This window comes from Xenopus laevis, chromosome 7L (genome assembly GCF_017654675.1).
Source record: "Xenopus laevis strain J_2021 chromosome 7L, Xenopus_laevis_v10.1, whole genome shotgun sequence".
NCBI classification, from domain to species: domain Eukaryota; kingdom Metazoa; phylum Chordata; class Amphibia; order Anura; family Pipidae; genus Xenopus; species Xenopus laevis.
This window is the reverse complement of record NC_054383.1, coordinates 119625408-119646749: the sequence shown is the minus strand read 5'-3', so window position 1 is coordinate 119646749 and position 21342 is coordinate 119625408. Positions and strand designations below refer to the sequence as shown.

General features: G+C 39.7%; 1 protein-coding gene across 9 annotated transcripts in view; it reads left to right on the top strand.

The window, feature by feature from the left end:
* The window catches only part of ptprh.L (protein tyrosine phosphatase, receptor type H L homeolog), a 118894-nt gene that overhangs the window by 91211 nt on the left and 6341 nt on the right, over positions 1–21342 (top strand). For 6 of the 9 annotated variants that reach the window (XM_041569629.1, XM_018226381.2, XM_018226382.2 and 3 more), the window contains 9 exons: positions 1018–1287; positions 3126–3395; positions 6737–7006; positions 11502–11768; positions 14640–14972; positions 17411–17674; positions 17973–18057; positions 19842–19901; positions 20222–20309. In XM_041569629.1, coding sequence (XP_041425563.1) covers positions 1018–1287; positions 3126–3395; positions 6737–7006; positions 11502–11768; positions 14640–14972; positions 17411–17674; positions 17973–18057; positions 19842–19901; positions 20222–20309 — 1907 coding nt within the window. The remainder of the gene's footprint in view (positions 1–1017; positions 1288–3125; positions 3396–6736; positions 7007–11501; positions 11769–14639; positions 14973–17410; positions 17675–17972; positions 18058–19841; positions 19902–20221; positions 20310–21342) is intronic. The other 3 variants (XM_041569630.1, XM_018226383.2, XM_041569631.1) reach the window with 3 other exon arrangements.

The following is a 21342-nucleotide window of genomic DNA, read 5'->3' as shown; positions in this document are numbered from 1 at the left end:
GGCGAGTTGGAGCTGGGCTCTTCTTGGTCAGAGGAGCCGCCATCTTGGGAGGTTTCCTGGGCAAATTTTTCCAGCCGGGCCCAGCTTCTGGAGCCCGTTTTTGAGCTCTGGTTTGCCCCATTAGGTGTCTCTGGAGCAGGGGTCGCCAGGTGGATCTTCCCGGTTCCGTTTTTTAAGGTTATGGCTAGTGATGAGTGAATTTGCAAAAAGGCGTCGGTGTCTCATTTTTGACGCCGGCGAATTTTTGCCAGTGAATTTTCGCGGCCGTTTCGTGAATCTATTCAACGGCGGCGAATCGTACAAATTCGCGCCTGTCTAATAAATTGGCCCATCACTAGTTATGGCAGATGTATCAGGATGATTGCGGGGTTACTTGACGAGCTCCTGAAAATGCGTGTGCTCACATCAGTGGTCAGACCACGCCCCCCACAGATTATTATTTGTTTTCGGAGTAAAATATTTTCCAACCATTATAGCTATGTCTCTAAGGGGCACAATTATCAAATAATGTGCAGTTATGCAAAAACAAAAATTGCACATAAAAGTGACTAATCTCCACTGAGGCTTCCCATGGTTTTCTGCAATTTTGTGCATATTTTTAAATGATAATTGATATATTCCACTCATAAATCACAATTGTGTACAGTCACATAAAAGCAATTTAAATAATTGTTGAATTGCCATTTTCAGGCAGTTTAAAGCCAATTGAGCAAACATGATTGTTGCATTTTCCCAGAAAAATAAAATTGCTAAAATTCTGAGATACTCTTCCCATTGATTTCTAGGGCATCAAAAGGGGTTTCAGCAAGTGGTATTTCATTTTTTAACCCCTTTATATTAAATAATGCAAAATCAAGGAAATAAAATTGTGATTCCTGACTTGCCACTGTGTTTTGTGATTTTGCAGTCGTGACCAGCCACAAGTTTTGAGCTAAGCAACTCTGTCTGGACAAATAATCATGTGAAGATAAAAAAATGATTAATAAGTGATTTTAACTTTGATCTTTACTTTCTCAGAACCCTCACCTGTACAAAATGTGGCCGTAACAGGTCGAACAACAACCTCAGTGAATTTATCATGGGCACTTCCTAATGATACCAACAGCAGCACTTATACATATGTGATCGTGGTGGTGTCTGATGGTGTCACAGTTTCGAACACGACTAGTAACACCAACAGTACAGAAGTGAAAGATCTGAAAGCGGGAGTAACCTACTCATTCTCTGTATATACTGTGACATGGGATAATATAGAAAGTTCTGCTGTATCTGTCAAGGTCACAACAAGTAGGTCCAACTTTTTGTTTTGTGATTGTTGTGTGTAGAAAGCAAATAATGTAAATATGTGTGTGATTCCATGTATGTGTTGTGTCAGGATTCATGTATTACATGAAGAGCATGTAGGGTAAGGGCAAAGATATGATGTTGTTTCCTTTAACTAAGGACCTTCCTTCTTTCCATAAAATTAGCCTTGAATTCTTGTGTCTGGCATGTGCCACTACTGTCATTAATATTGTCACCTTTAGTAACCACTGATCTGTAAATATGTGGGTAACTCTGTGTATGTGCTGTGTTAGGATTCATATATTAACATAAGTGATGTGCGGGTCGAGGAAAACTCACACCCACACCTCACCCGACCTGATCCCGCCTGCACCCGCCTCCTCCCATTTATTTATAGAGCCAATGCTGACCCAACCTGCAGATGATGTCACAAAAGGGGTGGGGCAAGTGTGAGCCTATAAAACAGGAAGCTGGCAGTGTAAGGCAGTACGGGGGGAAGTGCAGGCAGAAGAGCTCAACACTAAACCGCCTGCGACCCACAAATGGCGTGCTGAGGTCAGCCCAAACCCGTCTGACCCATGGGTATCAGCTCAGCCCGCACATCATTAATTAACATGTAGAGCAGTTTGTGCTATTAGAATTTTACAGATTGTAGGGCCAAATCAAGAGTTACTATGAACACATATTTATAAAACACCAACATATTCTGTAGAACTGTAAAGAGAACAGTGTGTGTGTAAACACCCAACATATACATTCTGCTCACTACAATGAAGCTAACAATCTTTAAGTTAAAATGTAATGTGAGTGTCAAATGTGCACCTTAGAAAGGGTAAAAGCCCCCCACTCCCAAAATTTTCTGTAAATGTAAATATGCGCACCTTTATAAGTGTGTCATCAGAACTTTCTAATAGATTCAAGATTGAAAAATGTAGGATTCAATCAAGTGTAAGGATAACAGAGACTTATTTAACACAATTTTTCCAGATTAATATTTTAATATAATATGTTTTTGGAGTAAAATATTTTCCAAGCCGTTATAGCTATGTCTCTAAGGGGCACATTTATCAAATATTGTGCAGTTATGCAAAAACAAAAATTGCATAAAATAGTGACAAATCTCCACTGAGACTTCCCATGGTTTTCTGCACAATTGTGTACAGTCACATAAAAGCAATCTAAATAATTGTTGAATTGGCATTTTCAGGCAGTTTAAAACCAATTGAGCAAACAAGTTTGTCGTATTTTCCCAGAAAAATAAAATTGCCAAAATTCTGAGATAGGCTTCTCATTGACTTCTAGGGCATCAAAAGTAGGGATGCACCGAATCCAGGATTCGGTTCCGGACTCGGCCAGGATTCGGCCTTTTTCAGCAGGATTCAGATTCGGCCGAATCCTTCTGCCCAGCCGAACCAAATCCTCATTTGCATATGCAAATTAGGGACGGGGAGGGAAATCACGTCACTTTTTGTCAGAAAACGAGGAAGTTAAAAAAAATGGTTTCCCCTTCCCACCCCTAATTTGCATATGCAAATTAGGGTTCGGAATCGGTTCGGTATTCGTCGAATCTTTAGCAAAGGATTCGGGGGTTCGGCCGAATCCAAAATAGTGGATTCGGTGCACCCCTAATCAAAAGGGGTTTCAGCTAGTGTTATTTCATTTTTTAACCCCTTTTTATTAAATAATGCAAACCACTATGTTTTGTGATTTTGCAGTCGTGACCAGCCACAAGTTTTGAAAAATGGCCCCTATGAGCAAAGCAACTCTGTCTGGACAAATAATCATGTGAAGATAAAACGATGATTGATAACTGATTTTAATTTTGATCTTTAATTTCCCAGAACCCTCATCTGTAAAAAATGTGACCGTAACAGGCCGAACAACAACTTCAGTGAATTTATCATGGGCCCTTCCTACTGATACCAACAGCAGCACTTATACATATGTGATCGTGGTGGTGTCTGATGGTGTCACAGTTTCAAACACGACTAGTAACACCAACAGTACAGAAGTGAAAGATCTGAAAGCGGGAGTAACCTACTCATTCTCTGTATATACTGTGACACAGGATAATATAGAAAGTTCTGCTGTATCTGTCAAGGCTACAACAAGTAGGTCCAACTTTCTGTTTTATGATAATGTGTAAGGGCCCTTCAGCGAGTTTAAAGGCACAATACACCAAAAATCTATAAAAAAAAAAAACCTTTTAATTGTTTATAACGTCATTCAAAAATTCTCACAACATCGATTCTGCACAATCTTTCTGTAACGTACAGGTCTTTTATCTGCCCCACCATAAACCAGACTTGCGAACCCAGAGGAAGGCCTTTTACTTGTGCCACCTACCGGCCAGGTAGTCCATCATACGTCCTATGATCCTCCACCTCACCCTGGCAGGCCTTTCCTTTGTGTCGACTCCCTGCTTCAGCCAGTTCGACACCGCATCAATGCCCACTGACATTTCCGGGTATTCTTTTTCCCATTTCCCATCACCTTGGCCTGGGTTGTCCACACTGTCCTAACTACACACTATTCCCTCACTGTGGCTGAGCCACAGCTGCTAAGCCACTTCCTCCTGGTTGGGGTGCCAGCTACCCTTACTAACTAGCCCTCACTGACACCTAGTTTCATACTACATTTGTCAAAAACCTGTCTCTTCATCTGTCTCTACACCATCATTCACTGTACTTTTTGTACAACACCATTTTCATCCACCTTACATGTTGTGTGTAGAAAGCAAATAATGTAAATATGTGTGTAATTCCATGTATGTGCTGTGTCAGGATTCATGTATTACATGTAGAACATGTAGGGTAAGGGCAAAGATATGATGTCATTTCCTTTAACTAACGACCTTCCTTCTTTTCATAAAACTAGCCTGGGATTCTTGTGTCTGGCATGTGCCACCACTGTCATTAATATTGTCACCACAATCTTTTATCTGTAAATATATGGGTAACTCTGTGTATGTGCTGTGTTAGGATTCATACATTAACATTAGTGATGTGCGGGTCAAGGAAAACTTAACTCACATCTCACCCGACCTGATCCCGCCTGCACCCGCCTTCTCCCCTCTATTTATAGAGCCAATGCCGACCCAACCTGCAGAAAATGTCACAAAAGGGGTGGGGCAAGTGTGAGCCTATAAAACAGGAAGCTGGCAGTGTCAGGCAGTACGGGGGGGAAGTGCAGGCAGAAAAGCTCAACACCAAACCGCCTGCGACCCACAAATGGCGTGCTGAGGTCAGCCCAAACCCGTCCGACCCATGGGTATCGGCTCAGCCCGCACATCGTTAATTAACATGTAGAGCAGTTTGTGCTATTAGAATTTTACAGATTGTGGGGCCAAATCAAGAGTTACAATGAACACATATTTATAAAGCACCAACATATTCTGTAGAACTGTAAAGAGAACAGTGTGTGTGTAAACACCCAACATATACATTCTGCTCACTACAATGAAGCTAACAATCTTTAAGTTAAAATGTAATGTGAGTGTCAAGCGCGCACCTTAGAAAGGGTAAAAGCCCCCCACTCCCAAAATGTACTGTCTAGTGGATAATAGAACACAACAAAATACTTACATTCTAATTAAAGGAGAAGTAATCCCTAAAAATACATATGGCTAAAAATGCCATATTTTATATACTGAACAAATTGCACCAGCCTAAAGTTTCAGCTTGTCAATAGCAGCAATGATCCAGGACTTCCAACTTGTCACAGGGGGTCACCATCTTGGAAAGTGTCTGTGACACTCACATGCTCAGTGGGCTCTGAGCAGCTGTTGAGAAGCTAAGCTTAGGGCTCGTCACTAATTATCCAGCAGAAAATGAGCTTCCCCTGTAATATAAGCTGATGCTACAGGGCTGATTATTAAATTCTGATGCTAATTGCACTGGTTTCTGTGCTGCCATGTACTTATCTGTATTAATTACTAATCAGCCTTATATTGTGACATTTCTATTGTATGTGTACTGTATATTGTGAGTCCCAAAGCTCAGTAAGTGACAGCAGCACAGAGCATGTGCAGTGAATCAGCAGAAAAGAAGATGGGGAGCTACTGGGGCATCTTTACTGTTGACTGGGGTTGCCTTGGGCTGGTACAGAAACACAAAACATAATGTACAACATTTTGTTGTTAAGCTATAGTTCTCCTCTAAGTGCCACAGTCTAATCTTTGAATTACTGCCAATATATACTTGACATGTTCCACTATGTTTATACCAGCAGGTTGTGCCAGTAGCTCCTACTGCCATGTCACCGGGCAAGTGACATTCTCCGAAAATATTTGCCCAAAAAAGGTGTTTTTTTCCTGCACAAAATACATTGAATGTAATGGCCTTTTTTTGTATTAAGGGGCATTTTGTTCTTGCAACATTTTTCTTTTGCTTTTTTTATGCCGCAAAAATGTTTGTGATGAAATTTCACAGCGGTTTTGCAGACGTTGAAGTGATTAATATCACAACAAATCCATGCCTGGCAAAACATTTTGCTCTTTGCTAGATGTCAGTGCAGTTAATTCTAGCAAGCAACCAATAAACACTAACAGTCAACTACAAGTTAGATAAAAGTAGGGATGTCTCAGATGCAAAATTCAGTCACAAACCAGGATTTTTTGCAGGATTCAGATTTGGCCAAGTGTGATGTGTTTAGCCAAACCAAATCTAAGCCATTGAAGTCATGTGACTTTAAAGCTGTGGACAATGTTTTGTTAATACCTCTTACATTGTTTACTTTCATCCAATATAAATATGCATATTAGGGATTCAGATCCGGACTGGTATTCGGGCAAATCACACATGGGTCTAATTCATAAATGATGGGTTCATTGTATGCCTAAATAAAAGCAAACGTCTTGGGGCAGAGACACAGTCAGATTCGGGAAGATTAGTCGCCTGGTGACAAATCTCCTCTTCTTCGTGGCAACTAATCTCCCCGAACTGCCTCCTCTGAATGTAAATCGCCAGCAGGATGGCAATCGGATCGCTTTATTTTCCAAAGTCGTTCAAAGTTGCCTCACAAGGAAAACTAAGCGCTCCGAAGCGCCATCCCGCCGGAGATTTACATTCTAGCCGGCGGGAAGGCAGGGGAAGGCAGTTGGGGGAGATTAGTCGCCAGAAGAAGCGGAAATTTGTCACTGGGCGACTAAACTCCCCAAATCTGACCGTGTGTCTCTGCCTTTACTGTTTGCTAAAGGTATCTGAATTGTAGGTAAATCAGCCACACTGATTCTATGCAATGAGCAGTTTATAGGAACACTTATCAGCACAGCTGTATTGTCACGATTATGTGCTGATTATTTGGGCATTTTTGGTCTGTTTGGGGGAAACAGTAAAAAAAATTCTCAGAAGGATATTTCTGACCTTTGGATTTCCAGGTTGATTGTCCTACTCTATACATTAAGATTACATGAATATAAAACTGATTTCACTTTTGATCTTCAATTTCCCAGGACCCTCACCTGTACAAAATGTGGCCGTTACAGACCGAACAACAACCTCAGTGACTTTATCATGGGCCCTTCCTACTGATACCAACAGCAGCACTTATACATATGAGATCATGGTGGTGTCTGATGGTGTCACAGTTTCGAACACGACTAGTAACACCAACAGTACAGAAGTGAAAGATCTGAAAGCGGGAGTAACCTACTCATTCTCTGTATATACTGTGACATGGGATAATATAACAAGTTCTGCTGTATCTGTCGCCGCAACAACAAGTAGGTCCATCTTTCTGTTTTATGATTGTTGTGTCGAAAGCAAATAATGTAAATATGTGTGTAATTCCATGTATGTGCTGTGTCAGGATTCATGTATTACATGTAGAGCATGTAGGGTGAGGGCAAAGATATGATGTAATTTCCCTTAACTAACGACCTTCCTTCTAGACTGGGATTCTTGTGTCTGGCATGTGCCACCACTGTCAATAATATTGTTGCCATTACTAACCATTGATCTCTTCACCCATCCTATTTTTTTTTTTCATTTCATTACTTCTTTGCATTATAAACACAGGTATCTCCTGTATATTGAGCAGCTATGTCCACTGTTAAAGGATAAATAAACTTTTAAAACAAGTGAATGTAAAATCGGAGTGCTATTCTAAGCAATTTTTCAATTTACGTTAATTCTTTTTTAAAAAAGTTTCCAAGATATTAAGGGAATTATGTACTGTTAATATAAATGCATTTTCTTACAAAATCGCTGCCTGCTGATCAGTTTCGAACCGTAACCAAGTTAAAAGAAAGAAAGAGGGCTGATTTGATGTTCTTCAGTTTAGGAAAAACGTGAGAAAAGTTAATATGTACTGTTCATATGAATAAATGTTCCTCGGTTTAGGAAAAACATTAGAATCCTCAGATAACGTTTCTCGCCATCAGACCAGTCCTCTTTCTTTCTAATGACAAGTTCTTGAACTGGTGGGAAAATGACCAGCAGGTGGTGCTGTTGTAACCAAATTAACTCATATTAAAAGTACATATTTCCCTTAATATCTTGGAATCTTAAAAAGAAATAACGAATGTAAATTGCAAAGGTGTTTAGAATAGCACTCTCAGCAGTTTTACATTTACATATTCACTTAGTCAAAATACCTATAGCCATACACGTCATTCATAGTTAAAAGTGATAGAAACAACTTTTTGAAATAATGTTATTATAACTTGTGTTTGATAATATATATAGATATAATATATGTAATAGATATTTTTAATGCAACACATTTACAAAAAAATAAAAAAGATTCAGTAAAAACTCAATAAAAAATACAATGTAAGTTTCAAAGAGAATTTGTAGCCCACACCTATGCGAAGTTGAGCTTAATTACGGTGGTAAAATTTAATGTGTTGAAATTTGCCCCAAAACTGTTATGTACTGGAGAATGGAACACAATTAAATTCTCACAATCTACGGATTTATATGTGTGTAGTTGAGTGTAAAATTCTGGTGTTTAAAAAGAAGTGCTTCTTTTTCCAACTGAGTTTGTCCCTTATGGCATTATTCTGGCATAAAAAAAATACACACCGTTATAAATTTTGCTCAGAATTCTTTGTAATAGGTAACTGAAACGCATTATTTCAAGTCTAAGGATCAAAACTGAATTCTATAAATAGGCCATTTATTTTACGCCAAATTTGAATCCAACTTTTTTTTATTGCCTCCTGAGAGTTATGCAAACTAACATTGTTTATCGATGCCAACCTAACCTGTACATTTGTTTTACTAATCTTTATATAAAAAGACATTGCTATCAAAGCAGAATCTGATGTTATTAAAGGAGAGATATATACAGTATATGGAAACAGCTGCCGATTGCACTGCATGGCATTCATTTAGAGTGTAGTTGTTCCAAAATTGACTATTTATGGCAGGTGGGTGTAAGTGTAATTTTGAATATAAAGTACAAGTATTTGTACCTGCAGCTTACGAACCAGTTTCTATAAAACTGTCCTTATATATATATATATATAGGATCCAAGTAATCATAGCAACCATGTATTGATTTAAATGAGAGACTGGAATATGAATATGAGAGGGCCTGAATAGGAAATTAATATTAAAAAATAGCAGTGACAATATATTTGTAGCCTTTCAGTGCAATTGTTGTTTAAATGGGGTCACTGACCCCAGGCCCGGACTGGCAATCTGTGGGTTCTGGCAAATGCCAGAGGGCCTGCTTTAAGGTCCCATAGACAGTCACCATCTAGTGGGCTGTTGGAGGCCTATTTGGGCCTTTGTGACTTGGAATGCCAGGGCATATTTTGACTCCCAGTCTAGACCTGAGTGACCCCCATTTGAAAGCTGGAGAGAGTCAGAAGAAGAGGGCAATTCATTCAAAACCTATAAAAAATATATAATGAAGACCAATTGAAAAGTTGCTTAGAAGTGGGAAACATCACATCAGTTAATAGTGCCGCTCCAGCAGAATTCTGCACTGAAATCCATTTTTAAAAGAGCAAACTGATTTTTCTATATTTAATTTTGAAATCTGGCTAGACATATTGTCAGTTTCCCAGGTGCCCTCAGGTCATGTGACTTGTGCTCTGATAATCTTCAGTCACTCTTTACTGCTATACTGCAAGTCGGAGTGATCACCCACCTTTCCCTCCACCAATATCACAGCTAAAAAATACATTTGTTGGTTCAGGAATTAAATTTAACATGGTAGAGTGAATTATTTGCAGTGTAATCAGGGTAATTTAGAAATAAAAAGTAAAACATAAAAATCATGACAGAATCCCTTTACTAACTCAGAGTTAGAGAGCAGACCGAAGGAAACAGGATTCAAATACTTTATACAGTGTATTAAAGTTTATTATGCTTGACTAATGTGATAAAATAGGATTTGGATTATTTTTTCGGGTGACAGGTCCCCTTTAAGCAACTCAGATGTTAATTTAGTGATTTTACCTCTTAGTGATTTTACTTTTTATTATATTTTAAAATAGAAGGAAAGGCTTGGTGCACTTGGGGGTGCCAAATGTTAGGCACCCCCAAGTTATTGTATTGACCTGAAACCCAGGGCCGGTGCTCCTATCAGCAGAAAACTGCACCAGCCCGGGGTTATACCAGTGAGCATCACGGAGCATTCTTCTTCCATCTTCCTCCTTCTTCGCGCGGCTGTGCATGCGCAGTAGAACGAAAACTTTAACTAAAAAGTCGGCTATTTCGTTCAACTGCACATGTGTTTGCCCCAGGATATTTGAAGAAAGATGAAGACGGAAGTGCGGAAGTGGATCGCTCTGTGGTGCTCACTGGTATAACCCCAGGCCAGTGCAGTTTTCTGCTGATAGGAGCACTGGCCCGGGGTTTCAGGTAAGTCAATACAATCACTTAGAGGCACCTAACATTTGGCACCCCCAAGTGCACCAAGCCTTTCATTCTCCTTTAAAGGAGAAGGAAAGGCTAAAATGAATAAAGCTATATCAGAAAGGTCTATATAAATACACCAGTAAACCCTCAAAGTAATGCTGCTCTGAGTCCTCTGTCAAAAGAAACACAGCATTTTTTTCCTTTTATTGTGTACACATGGGCTCCTGTATCAGATTTCCTGTTTTCAGCATAAACCTCCAGGGCAGGGCTTGAGCATGCTCAGTTTGCTCCTCTCTCCCTCCCTCCTCCCATCCCTGCTGTAATCTGAGCTCAGAGCTGTAAGTGAGCAGGGAGAGACTCAGGCAGGAAGTGATGTCACACCAAGCTTATATGGCAGCTTCTGTCCTAAACAAACAGAGACAGTGTCTAGAGCTGGTAACTCAGGTATGGTAAAGTATTCTGCAGAATAAATATAGCATTCTAGCTTGCACTATTATGGCTACTCTGTTGACAATAAACTGTCTTGGAGCTTTCCTTCTCCTTTAACCAACTTAGAGGTTAATTTACTTAAAAGATAAGAAAAGGTAAAATCACTTAAGGTGCCAATTTGTAAAAGACCCAATAGTGACTAAAATTGCTATCCTTTTACCCCAGGACAACTCTTTCTGAAAAATTCACCTTCTACGAGTACTATTTTGCCAGGTGTGCCCGTTTTGCCCTGTGCTGGTCCAGACTGAGGAGATTCACAGTACAGGTGTGTACTGTATAAGTGTCCTCCTCGGTAGCCCAAGAAACTCCTGGAACCACTATAGAAAGTGGTGCAAAAAAAGTATCCTGGTCCAGGGCATTTGTTACAAAGAAGAGGAGCCCTGTCCTAGTGATGAAGTAAACCTATTATAGTCATTGGGGGAAGGGAGGGCCCCAAGCAGTTTAAAACACTTTGATTTCCCCTTAACCACATGAATGAAGCATATTAAAGTGTTCCGACTCTACATTAATAGAAACAATTTAACTTTAGGGTATATACTGTCTTGTAGTGAGAGCTGTTATGGGTCCACTGCCATGTGTTAGATATAAATTTGAAATATGCATAGTCACTTGCTTAAAACATTCATTAATAATAATGTAAATCACATTAGTTCATCATAAACTTTTAGCATATCACACCACAAGACAGTGTTCCCTCCCGGTCTGCCTACCTCATGTCGTCCACTCGCGTTTCGTGCTATTGGCTGCTTCATCAGAGGATAAGTGTTTTAAGTGACTGTGCATGTTTCAAATTTATATTTGACTCTTCATTACTAAAGTGCATATATACATATGTAGTACATACATATATTTCTAGGGGAAGGGCACCAGTATGCTTCTCTCAACATGTCATGCATATTTTTTTTCTCTTGACAGCCCCTAATGCACCTGCCAATGTTAGTGGAAATCCGGTTAACACCACAGCAGTTTCCATCAGCTGGACGCCACCCAGTGATAGCAATAATAAAAATTATACTTACACTGTATTATGGAACGAAAAACCTGGAACATTAAATCGAAGCAGCACAACAAGCAACACAACGGTTATCGGCGGTCTGACTGCAGGAAACCGTTACAATGTGTCCGTCATCTCTGTCATCAATAACGTGACTAGTGTGGAAGTTATGACATATCTACAGACTAGTAAGCTGATTATAAATTACTTTTTCGAAATTATTCTCATGGAAGGGCTACGCTTATTATACCTTTTTACCTTATTTGTAAATTGGAGACAATGCTGCTCTTATTAATGAGAGGCCTCGTTAAAATGGCCCAGTGCTGGACCCCATTATTTACAGTATAACCCAATCTGCTGCTCTTTAGGGTAAGGTCACACCTGGAGATTCGGGGAGATTTAGCCACTCGCCTCTTCTTTGGAGCAACTTATCTCCCCGAACGGCTTCCCCCTGTCTTCTGCCTGCTAGAAATTGCCTGCGGCATGGCACTCGCGGTGCTTTGTTTTCAGAAGTCGCCCGAAGTTTCCTCATGAAGCAACTTCGTTGCAGGTGGAAGACAGGGGGAAGCCGTTCGGGGAGATTAGTCGCCCCAAAGAAGAGGCGATTAGTCGCTGGGCGAATAAATCTCCCCGAATCTCCAGGTGTGACCTTACCCTTATCTGTTATTGATATTCAACTCTCTGCATCCAGTTAAAGGTGCAGGCCACGCAAAGAGCAGGGCTCAATTTGGCAGTCAACCTTACAGACAGTTGTGATTACAAATATGATGGTCAACGATAATGTCTACAAACACAATTACATCTAAAATACAATTACACATTTATCCAGTAGCCATACTGCTGATGTTTGGGTCATTTGTGATCAGTGGTGCAATTTGAAGCAAAATATTTTCAGAGCTGCTAAACCTTTTTAACAAAGGATCTGTTCCTTAAACATATATTAAAATTGTATGGTTCTACAAATCCCTCTATACACTTGCATCAACAACAGCTGCAAGATCTGCTGCCCCAGTGTAAAACCCCTCATTGTGATCCGTTAAAGGAACAGTTACATCAAAAAATGTTTTCAAGTAAATAAAATATCATGTACTGTTGCTCTGCACTGGTAAAACTGGTCTGTTTGCTTCAGAAAGACCACTATAGTTCATACAAACAAGCTGCTGTGTAGAATGGCATTATATTTTTATTACTTAAAAACACTTTCATTTTTTGATGTTACTGTTCCTTTAAAAGCTCAGGCAGGGTATCTAATGCAGTCTTGACACTTATGCCTCAACCACTGCCATTTAATCTGTGTAAATTATCCACCCACTTAAATAGTAAGGTCTGTGGGACAAGGATGAACATATAAATACATTCCTGTCCTTCTCAACCACAGTGACAACAGGTAGTTAATGCCAAATCCTCTATCCACCTATAATCCTCATCTTCTGCAAAGAAGTAAGTGTTGACTCCTTCAGATACAATTATATCAAGCAAATTATGCAGGGTTCTATGGAGGATAGTGAGGCCCACTATGCCTTCATGGCCATGCCCCAGATGTGCCCAAAGCCTACCCAAAGCCACCTTAAAGGAACAGTAATCCCAAAAGTGAAAGTGTTTTAAAGTAATGAAAATATCATGTAGTGTTGCCCTGCACTGGTAAAACTGATGTGTTTGCTTCAGAAACACTACTATAGTTCATATAAACAAGTTGCTGTGTAGCAATTGGCGGAAATTGAAAAAAGTCTATATGGCACAGGTTAAATGGTGGATAACAGATAACACCATTATGTTCTACAGAGCTTATCTACTAACTGCTTATATGCAGCTTATTTATATAAACAATAGTAGAGTTTCTGAAGCAAACACAGCAGTTTTACCAGTGCAGGGCAACACTGCATTATATTAATATTACTTTAAAGGAGAAGGAAAGGCTAAAACTAAGTAAGCTTTATCAGAAAGGTCTATATAAATACACCAGTAAGTTTCTGGCAACACTTCCAATAATTGAAATGCATTTTATTAAGAGGGAAAGTTTAGAAGAACAGTGCTCCCTGATACCCTCCTAAACTGCCCTGTTTACCATATCTGGTTTTCAAAAGTTGGTGGGTGCCATTTTGTACCCCTACAGGTCCTCCTTTGTAGGAGAACATATGCAATTTAAAGGAGAAGGAAAGGCTTAAAACTAAGTAAGCTTTATCGGAAATGTCTATATAAATACACCAGTAAAAAGTAAAAGTAATGCTGCTCTGAGTCCTCTGTCAAAAGAAACACAGCATTTCTTTCCTTCTATTGTGTACTCATGGGCTTCTGTATCAGACTTCCTGTTTTCAGCTTAAACCTCCAGGGCAGGACTTGAGCATGCTCAGTTTGCTCCTCTCCCCCTCCCTCCTCCCCTCACTGCTGTAATCTGAGCTCAGAGCTTTAAGTCAGCAGGGAGAAAGACTCAGGCAGGAAGTGATGTCACACCAAGCTTATATGGCAGCTTCTATCTTTGACAAACAGAGACAGTGTCTAGAGCTGTTTACTCAGGAATGGTAAAGAATTCTGCAGTATAAATATAGTGTTATAGCTTGTACTATTGTGACTAATCTGTTGGCAATAAACTGTCTTGGAGATTTCCTTCTCCTTTAAAAAAAACTTTCATTTTTTGATGTTGCTGTTCCTTTAACCCCACCATGGCCACCCTCTTTGTTGGAAGTCCAGGCTCCTGGCTGGAGTCCTGCTTTTCCCCGCCTAGTGGTGGCCCTAAAACTATGGCCTGGGTGCTGTTTCAAGTACACTTTGATTGGTTTATTTCATGGAAAAATGTCCTGCCTTGTTAATTCCTTTGAAAAAACCACCAGCTCTTCTGAAAAAAAGAATATTTGTGACATTCGAAAATTACTGATGCTAAAGTTTTCATCGCTGAACAGAGTTTATTGGTGTTTTAATCCCCCCCCCCAGATAAGATTGAAGGATACACAGAAACAAATATAAGTTGTACCAAACTGCCAGACTTCAAAAATGGAAATACACAACTCTGTGTGAACTATAATTGAATGGTTAATCTGAACTGACCAATGTTTTTCTTTCAGACCCAGAGCCTCTTGGGAGTAACATTACAGTCACTATCACCAACAGTACTGTGACTGTCGTCTGGACAAACCCTTCAGGGGGCAGTTACAGTGGAATTGAAATCAAGGCAGAGGCAGAGGATGGAACACACAATGTAACGAAAAACGTAACAAGCCAAAGTATAAACCAAGGGACTCTGGATGGTCTAATTCCTGGCACAGACTACAAATTAACCATACGAAGCTATAGTGCTTCCTCAACCACAACACAGAGCTCAGGAAGGATTAGTCGCAGAGCAGCAGCTGATACTATAATAACATACAGCGAACCAGTCACCAAACAAATACAGATGGGTATGTATTGTTAATATAAAATACTACTGTTCCTTTCATATGTACTGCTCTGATGTATTTAACAAAAAGAAATTAATGCCAAAGGACTATGCTGTGTCGGCATATTTCAAAATAAAAAAAGCAAACCTGGGGGCACCAGGAGAAAAGACAATTAGGGGCAAATTCATCAAGGGTCGAATATCGAGGGTTAATTAACCCTCGATATTCGACTGGGAATGAAAATCCTCCGACTTCGAATATCAAAGTCGAAGGATTTTGCGCAAATAGTTCGATCGAACGATCGAAGGGATAATCATTCGATCGAGCGATTAAATCCTTCAAATGGAACGATTCGAAGGATTTTAATCCAACGATCGAAGGATTATCCTCCGACCAAAAAAATTTAGCCAAGCCTATGGGGACCTTCCCCATAGGCTAACATTGGGTTCGGTAGCTTTTAGGTGGCGAACTAGGGGGTCGAAGTTTTTTCTTAAAGAGACAGTACTTCGACTATCGAATGGTCGAATAGTCGAACGATTTTTAGTTCGAATCCTTCGATTCAAAAGCATAGTCGAAGGTCGAAGTAGTCCATTCGATGGTCGAAAACACTTCGAAATTCAAAGTATTTTTTCTTCTATTCCTTCACTCGAAGTTAATGAATTGGTCCCTTATTGTGTAGGTCTGGCCCGGACTGGCAATCTGTGGGTTCTGGCAAATGCCAGAAGGGCTGCTATAAGGTCCCATAGAAAGTCAGTATTTAGTGGGCTGGTGGAGGCTTTTTGGGCCTCTATGTGGGCTGATTGGGCCTCTGTGTACCTGAAATGCCAGGGCCTATTTTAATTCTCAGTCCGGACCTGGTGTAGGTAGAATAAATGTGAATATTAAGTTAAATATTTATTAGAGATCATTTCTGAACACAGTCACACGTGCAGTTGAGCTAAAAATGGATTGCAATAGTTGCATGTATTGGCGAGGTGCATTAAAGTTCAAATGCACTCCTTGCACTTTATAGTTGTGCCATTGCAATTGTGTCTCCATCCTTTCATTTCTGCTTAAAGGAGAAGGAAAGTCCTTTTTACTTGAGGTGCTAAATGTTAGCATTTACTTACCTGAAACCCCAGACCGGTGCTCCTATCAGGAGAAAACTGCACTGGCCCGGGATTCTTCCAGGGAGCATCACGGAGCGATCGTTTTCCTGCTTCTTCTTTCTTTGAATTTCCCGAGGCAGATGCATGCACAGTAGAATGAAATAACAGCTTTTTCATTCAAATTTTGATTTTTCACTCTACTGAGCATGCGCAGCTGCCAGAAGAAATTAGAAGCCGGAAGAGGATTGTCCCTGTTGCTCGCTGGAAAAATCTAGGGCCGGGCAGTTTTCTCCTTATAGGTAAGTAAATGGGATCACTTGGGGGTGCCTAACTTTTGGCACCCCCTAGTAAAAGGGATTTTCCTTCTCCTTTAAAGAAGAAGTAAAGCCTAACTAAAAAAGTAGGCCAGCAATGTTATACATTATGTTTTGGGCTTCTGTACCAGCCTTTTAGCAGTAAAGATCTGTGTCTCCAAAGATGCCCCAGTAGCTCCCCATCTTCTTTTCTGCTGATTCACTGCACATGCTCTGTGCTGCTGTCACTTACTGAGCTTAGGGATCCACTCACAATATACAGTACACATAGAATAGAAATATCACAAGGCTGATAGTAATTAAAACAAATAATTACTAAATGGCAGAACAGAAACCAGTGCAATTAGCATCAGAATTTAATAATCAGCCCTGTAGCATCAGCTTATATTACAGGGGAACCTCATTTTCTGCTGGATAATTAGTGACGAGCCCTAAGCTTAGCTTCTCAACAGCTGCTCAGAGCCCACTGAGCATGTGCGTGTCACAGACACTTTCCAAGATGGTGACCCCCTGTGACAAGTTTGAAGTCCTGGATCATTGCTGCTATTGACAAGCTGAAACTTTAGGCTGGTACAATAAGTTTAATATATAAAATATGGCACATACAAATTAGTAAATGCAAGTACCAGCATGGCATCTTCTGAATTGATAAACCCTAGGTAGCAGATTTCTCTCTCCCACTCTATAGTAGGACTTATAGACCACTCACAATACTCAAGGAAGATCTGGAGTATTTGTCACATGATATACATGAACATATGCCTCCAAGTTATAGTCTTTCGTATTATAAACTGCATACCAAAGCAGGTCTTCATAAAATTGAACCTTAAAATCAAGAGTTCAAGAGAAAATAGGACGAGAAACAAAATGTATGGATTCAGTTGTAACAATCATAAATGATACACTTAGGAGCCTGAAGAGCCAAAGAGAATGCAGCACTTTATCATATAATGATCATAGATAGAAGGAAACCTGTTTGTGTAACTAATGGAATGGCACCTTACTTTTTGTACAAACCAAAAATGTGCTTAAATGATATCTGTTATTTTTTTCCCAGATCCAAATACTGTCACGGGGATCGAATGTTATAAAATCAATGGAGGGTACAAACTAAGTGTGAATTTTTTCTGCCCCACTGGTTCATTCACATCAATTAAAATCCTAGCTGATGACAATGTCAAGGAAACAATACCAGCATCGGATTGTAAGAACGTGACAGTGACAAATTTACAGCCCGCAAGGCAATACAAAATCAAAGTAACGTCTTTCGCAAAAGAAAAACAGGCCTCTGTTATCATACTCTGTGCTACGGATGATGTAGGTGGGTTAAAAGTGGTTTGAATGGAGGAATCCCATTGTTGAGGCATCTTTAGTTAGCAAATACTTGGGGCAAAACCACCTTATTTGCCCATGATTTATATAAAGTAGATCTGTCCTTCAACTTGAACTTGTTGAACTGTATGGTAGCAGCTTGAGTAATGATAATATACAGTGTTACTGTAACCATCTTGCTGCCCTCTGCTATTACTTTATGCTTCCTATCTTCAGTTCTGCTCAGCTTTTGTCCCATTGCTGTCTCCAGTTAATTATAATGATCACAATCTTATTTCTATGCGCAGGAGTTATTGTTGGAAGCATATTTGGCGTGCTCTTGTTCCTGCTTCTTGTGGGGCTGCTGGCCTTTTTTGTTGTGAAGAAAAGGAGGTCAGTAAATACCTTCGGTTGGGAATCTCTGTGAATATATAAAAGTTGAAATTGCTCTAAAATTCTGGGGCTTGTTTAAATGTTGGCCCAATTTGCCCAACTTGTTTAAGGGATTGTTCACTTTTTCAGATAGCTTACCAAAAAAAAAGACCTTTTTCAACTACTTTCTATTTGTTACCATATTTCTGATATTAAAGCTTAGAGTTTCATTTTTTACCTTATGTCTTTTTTTAAACAGCTCTGGGAAGGGGGTCACTGACCCCTAATTCAGGGGTCCCCAACCACCGGTCTGTGGCCCAGAACCGGGCCACGGACAGTCCTGAACGGGCAGCCGTGCCTAGCCCACAATTAACGTGGTGCGCCGAATTGGACTCCGGCATGTCCGAATTTGATGCGCAGTTGCCGCTGGCACCCCAACCCCCTCCCGACGTGCGACACCCCCCCGGTCCTTGCAAAAAATGTTGCCTTTACACCGGTCCCTGGGCCAAAAAAGGTTGGGGAACGCTGCCCTAACTAATACATTACAGATACATTAGTTGAAACATTTATTTTATTTGGCCCTGCTGAGCAGAATCCCTGAGTTTCATTAAAGACAGCAGTTAGAATTGATACAACTAATGTAGCAAATTGTAATAAATTAGAATTTGCTCCTGAATTACTGAGTTGCCAGACTGAAACACCAGAGACAGGAACATTATAATTTAAACTTCAATTTTGGAAAAGCTGTAAAAATCAAAAGGAAAACAATTGGGAAAAAAAGTCTTTATTTCTGGTGAACCATCTGAAAGCAACTGAATTGGAAAAAAAAGTGTTTGGAGGATGAACATGTTTTATATTGTTTACTTTTTATTTCTAAATTACATTGTTTACACTGAAACTAATTCACTCTACTATTTAAAATGTTATTCTTGAACCAACAAATTAATTTTTTTAGCTGTAATATTGGTGTGGAGGAGCCATGTCAGTGCATTGTGCCTGATTCTGAGCTTTGAGAAGAACCAACACTTCAGCATGTAACTGCTTTGAGACAGCTATTGTTTCTCCCCTTCTCATTGTATTATACCATGACATGGGTCGTGTTTGCAGTGCAGGGATTTTCATGCTTTGGTGCTATTCTCATGTCTACCACTAGGTGGGGTAGGGAGGAATTTTTAGCAATGCAAAGAAATTCTTCAGCAGAATTGTCAGGTAGCTGCTATTTGGTTACCTTCCCATTGTTCTGTTGATAGGCTGCTGTGGAGGGAAGGGAGGGGAACAGCAGTAAAGAGTGACTGAAGTTTTATCAGAACACAAGTCACATGACCTGAGGGATCCAGAGAAACTGACAATATGTCAGTATATATATATATAGGATCAGAGTCCATTAGCACACATTGCTCTGTCCTGTGACACATACATATAGGTGTAAAACGGATGAATATAGTATATAATAATAGTATATATATATATATACACAGTATATATGACAGATCTTTTCAGATCTTAACATTTTAAATATAATCTAACTATGACAGACATAGCACACACTGCACAGGTCACTGCATAGGTAAGTGGATCCCATAGAAAGTGAATATCCAGAAGAAGATATTGTAATGTAATTTAAACAAGGATTATGATGTGCAAACAAAATTCAGTACAAACCATGGTGTAAATATGGGGGAGGGGGGGGGAAGTGAATAAGATGGGCATGAAACTCTCCTCCATGCAAGAATCTGCTCAGTGTGACCCACAGTGCTTCTGAAAATATGTATTAAAAAAGTTTTTTGTTTTTCTTTTCTCCTCAGAGGCTTAAATAACAAATTTGGACAAGGTTCCCGCAGTTTGGATAAAATAAAGATAAAAAGGTAACAGGACTGTGCAGATGTCAACTTAATGCTCTATTGTTTATGACGATCCCTAAGCAGCCCAGACCACACTGAGCATGTGCACAGTCTTAGTCTTGCAAAGATGTTTAACAAAATTACAAGATGGTGACCCCTGTAGCCAACTTTGAAAGCATAAATTATTTGTTTGATTAGGCTTGTGGTGCAGTAAGTTCATGTTTATATTTAGTATACAAAATACAGCATTTCTAGGCTTATTCTATTTTAGACTTTACATGCCCTTTAAAAATGCCTTTTTAGACTTTTTTTTTTGCTAAAGCTGGTTTTCACTTTCTTCCTAGAGTCCCATCAGTGATTAAAACAGCGTTTCCAGATTATTACCAGAGACAGCACGCAGATAGTGACTTTGGATTTGCAGAAGAGTATCAGGTATGTGCAGTCTGTTTATAACAACTTGATGACTTCACTGTTTGGGAATTACACATATTCAGATGGAGCAACTATATCTAGACATTAGATTCAGACAGTTCAATGTCAGTCCATTAAAATCATAAGTAAACTTGTAAAGGTGAACTAGGTTATTCTGAACAATAGGTAGACTCACCACGTTGGGGGCGGTCCAGGTGCACATGCCCCACATATTCAGTTTAGGAAGAACACAAAGAGATTATTGCATAAAAAAAGCCGGCACAATCAGGACCTCAGTCAATATATGCTGTACATTCGTTAATTATTGAAATGTTCCAACACTCTTAAACATAGTGTAGATAGAAAACCTGATGTGTTTTCTGCCTATGAGCCAATGACTAAACTAAACTATGTTTAAGGGTGTTGGAACGTTTTAATAATGAAATAATGTCTTGATTGTGCTGGTTTTGTGCAATAATCCATTGAAATCATAATCAAACCTTTAGCTATTCAAATAAATGCTGTGACAGTACCACAGTCAGCAGTCAGTGGGGGTCATTTATCAACACTGGGCAAATTTGCCCATGGGCAGTAACCCATGGCAACCAATCAGATTGCTGCATTCATTGTTCTACTTGCAGCTGGCTTCAAAAAGGTAATCACTGATTGGTAGCTATAGGTAACTGCCCATGGGAAAATGTGCCCAGTGTTGATAAATGAGCCTGTGTGTGTGGTTCATAAGCCACTGGTTGGGGATGACTGGTCGAAGCAAAGGTTTCTCTATTAGCATAGAGCCAAGCAAGGGGTAAAGTGCAGAAGATCCAGTAGATATCGGGTGCCACCTGGGATCTTCTAACCACCTTTGTGAATTTATTTACCTTCACTCAAAAACTTCAAAGCTCTAAACTGAATAAGTTCTTATTCACAGGCTCCATGTTATGATGCAGGAACAACCCACAAACTCCAGAGCTAGTCAAAATAGAAAGGTCCATTGAGGGATACTCCCATTTTATTGGTTGTCCAATTAAAGCATCTATTTGTTGAGCATTATAAA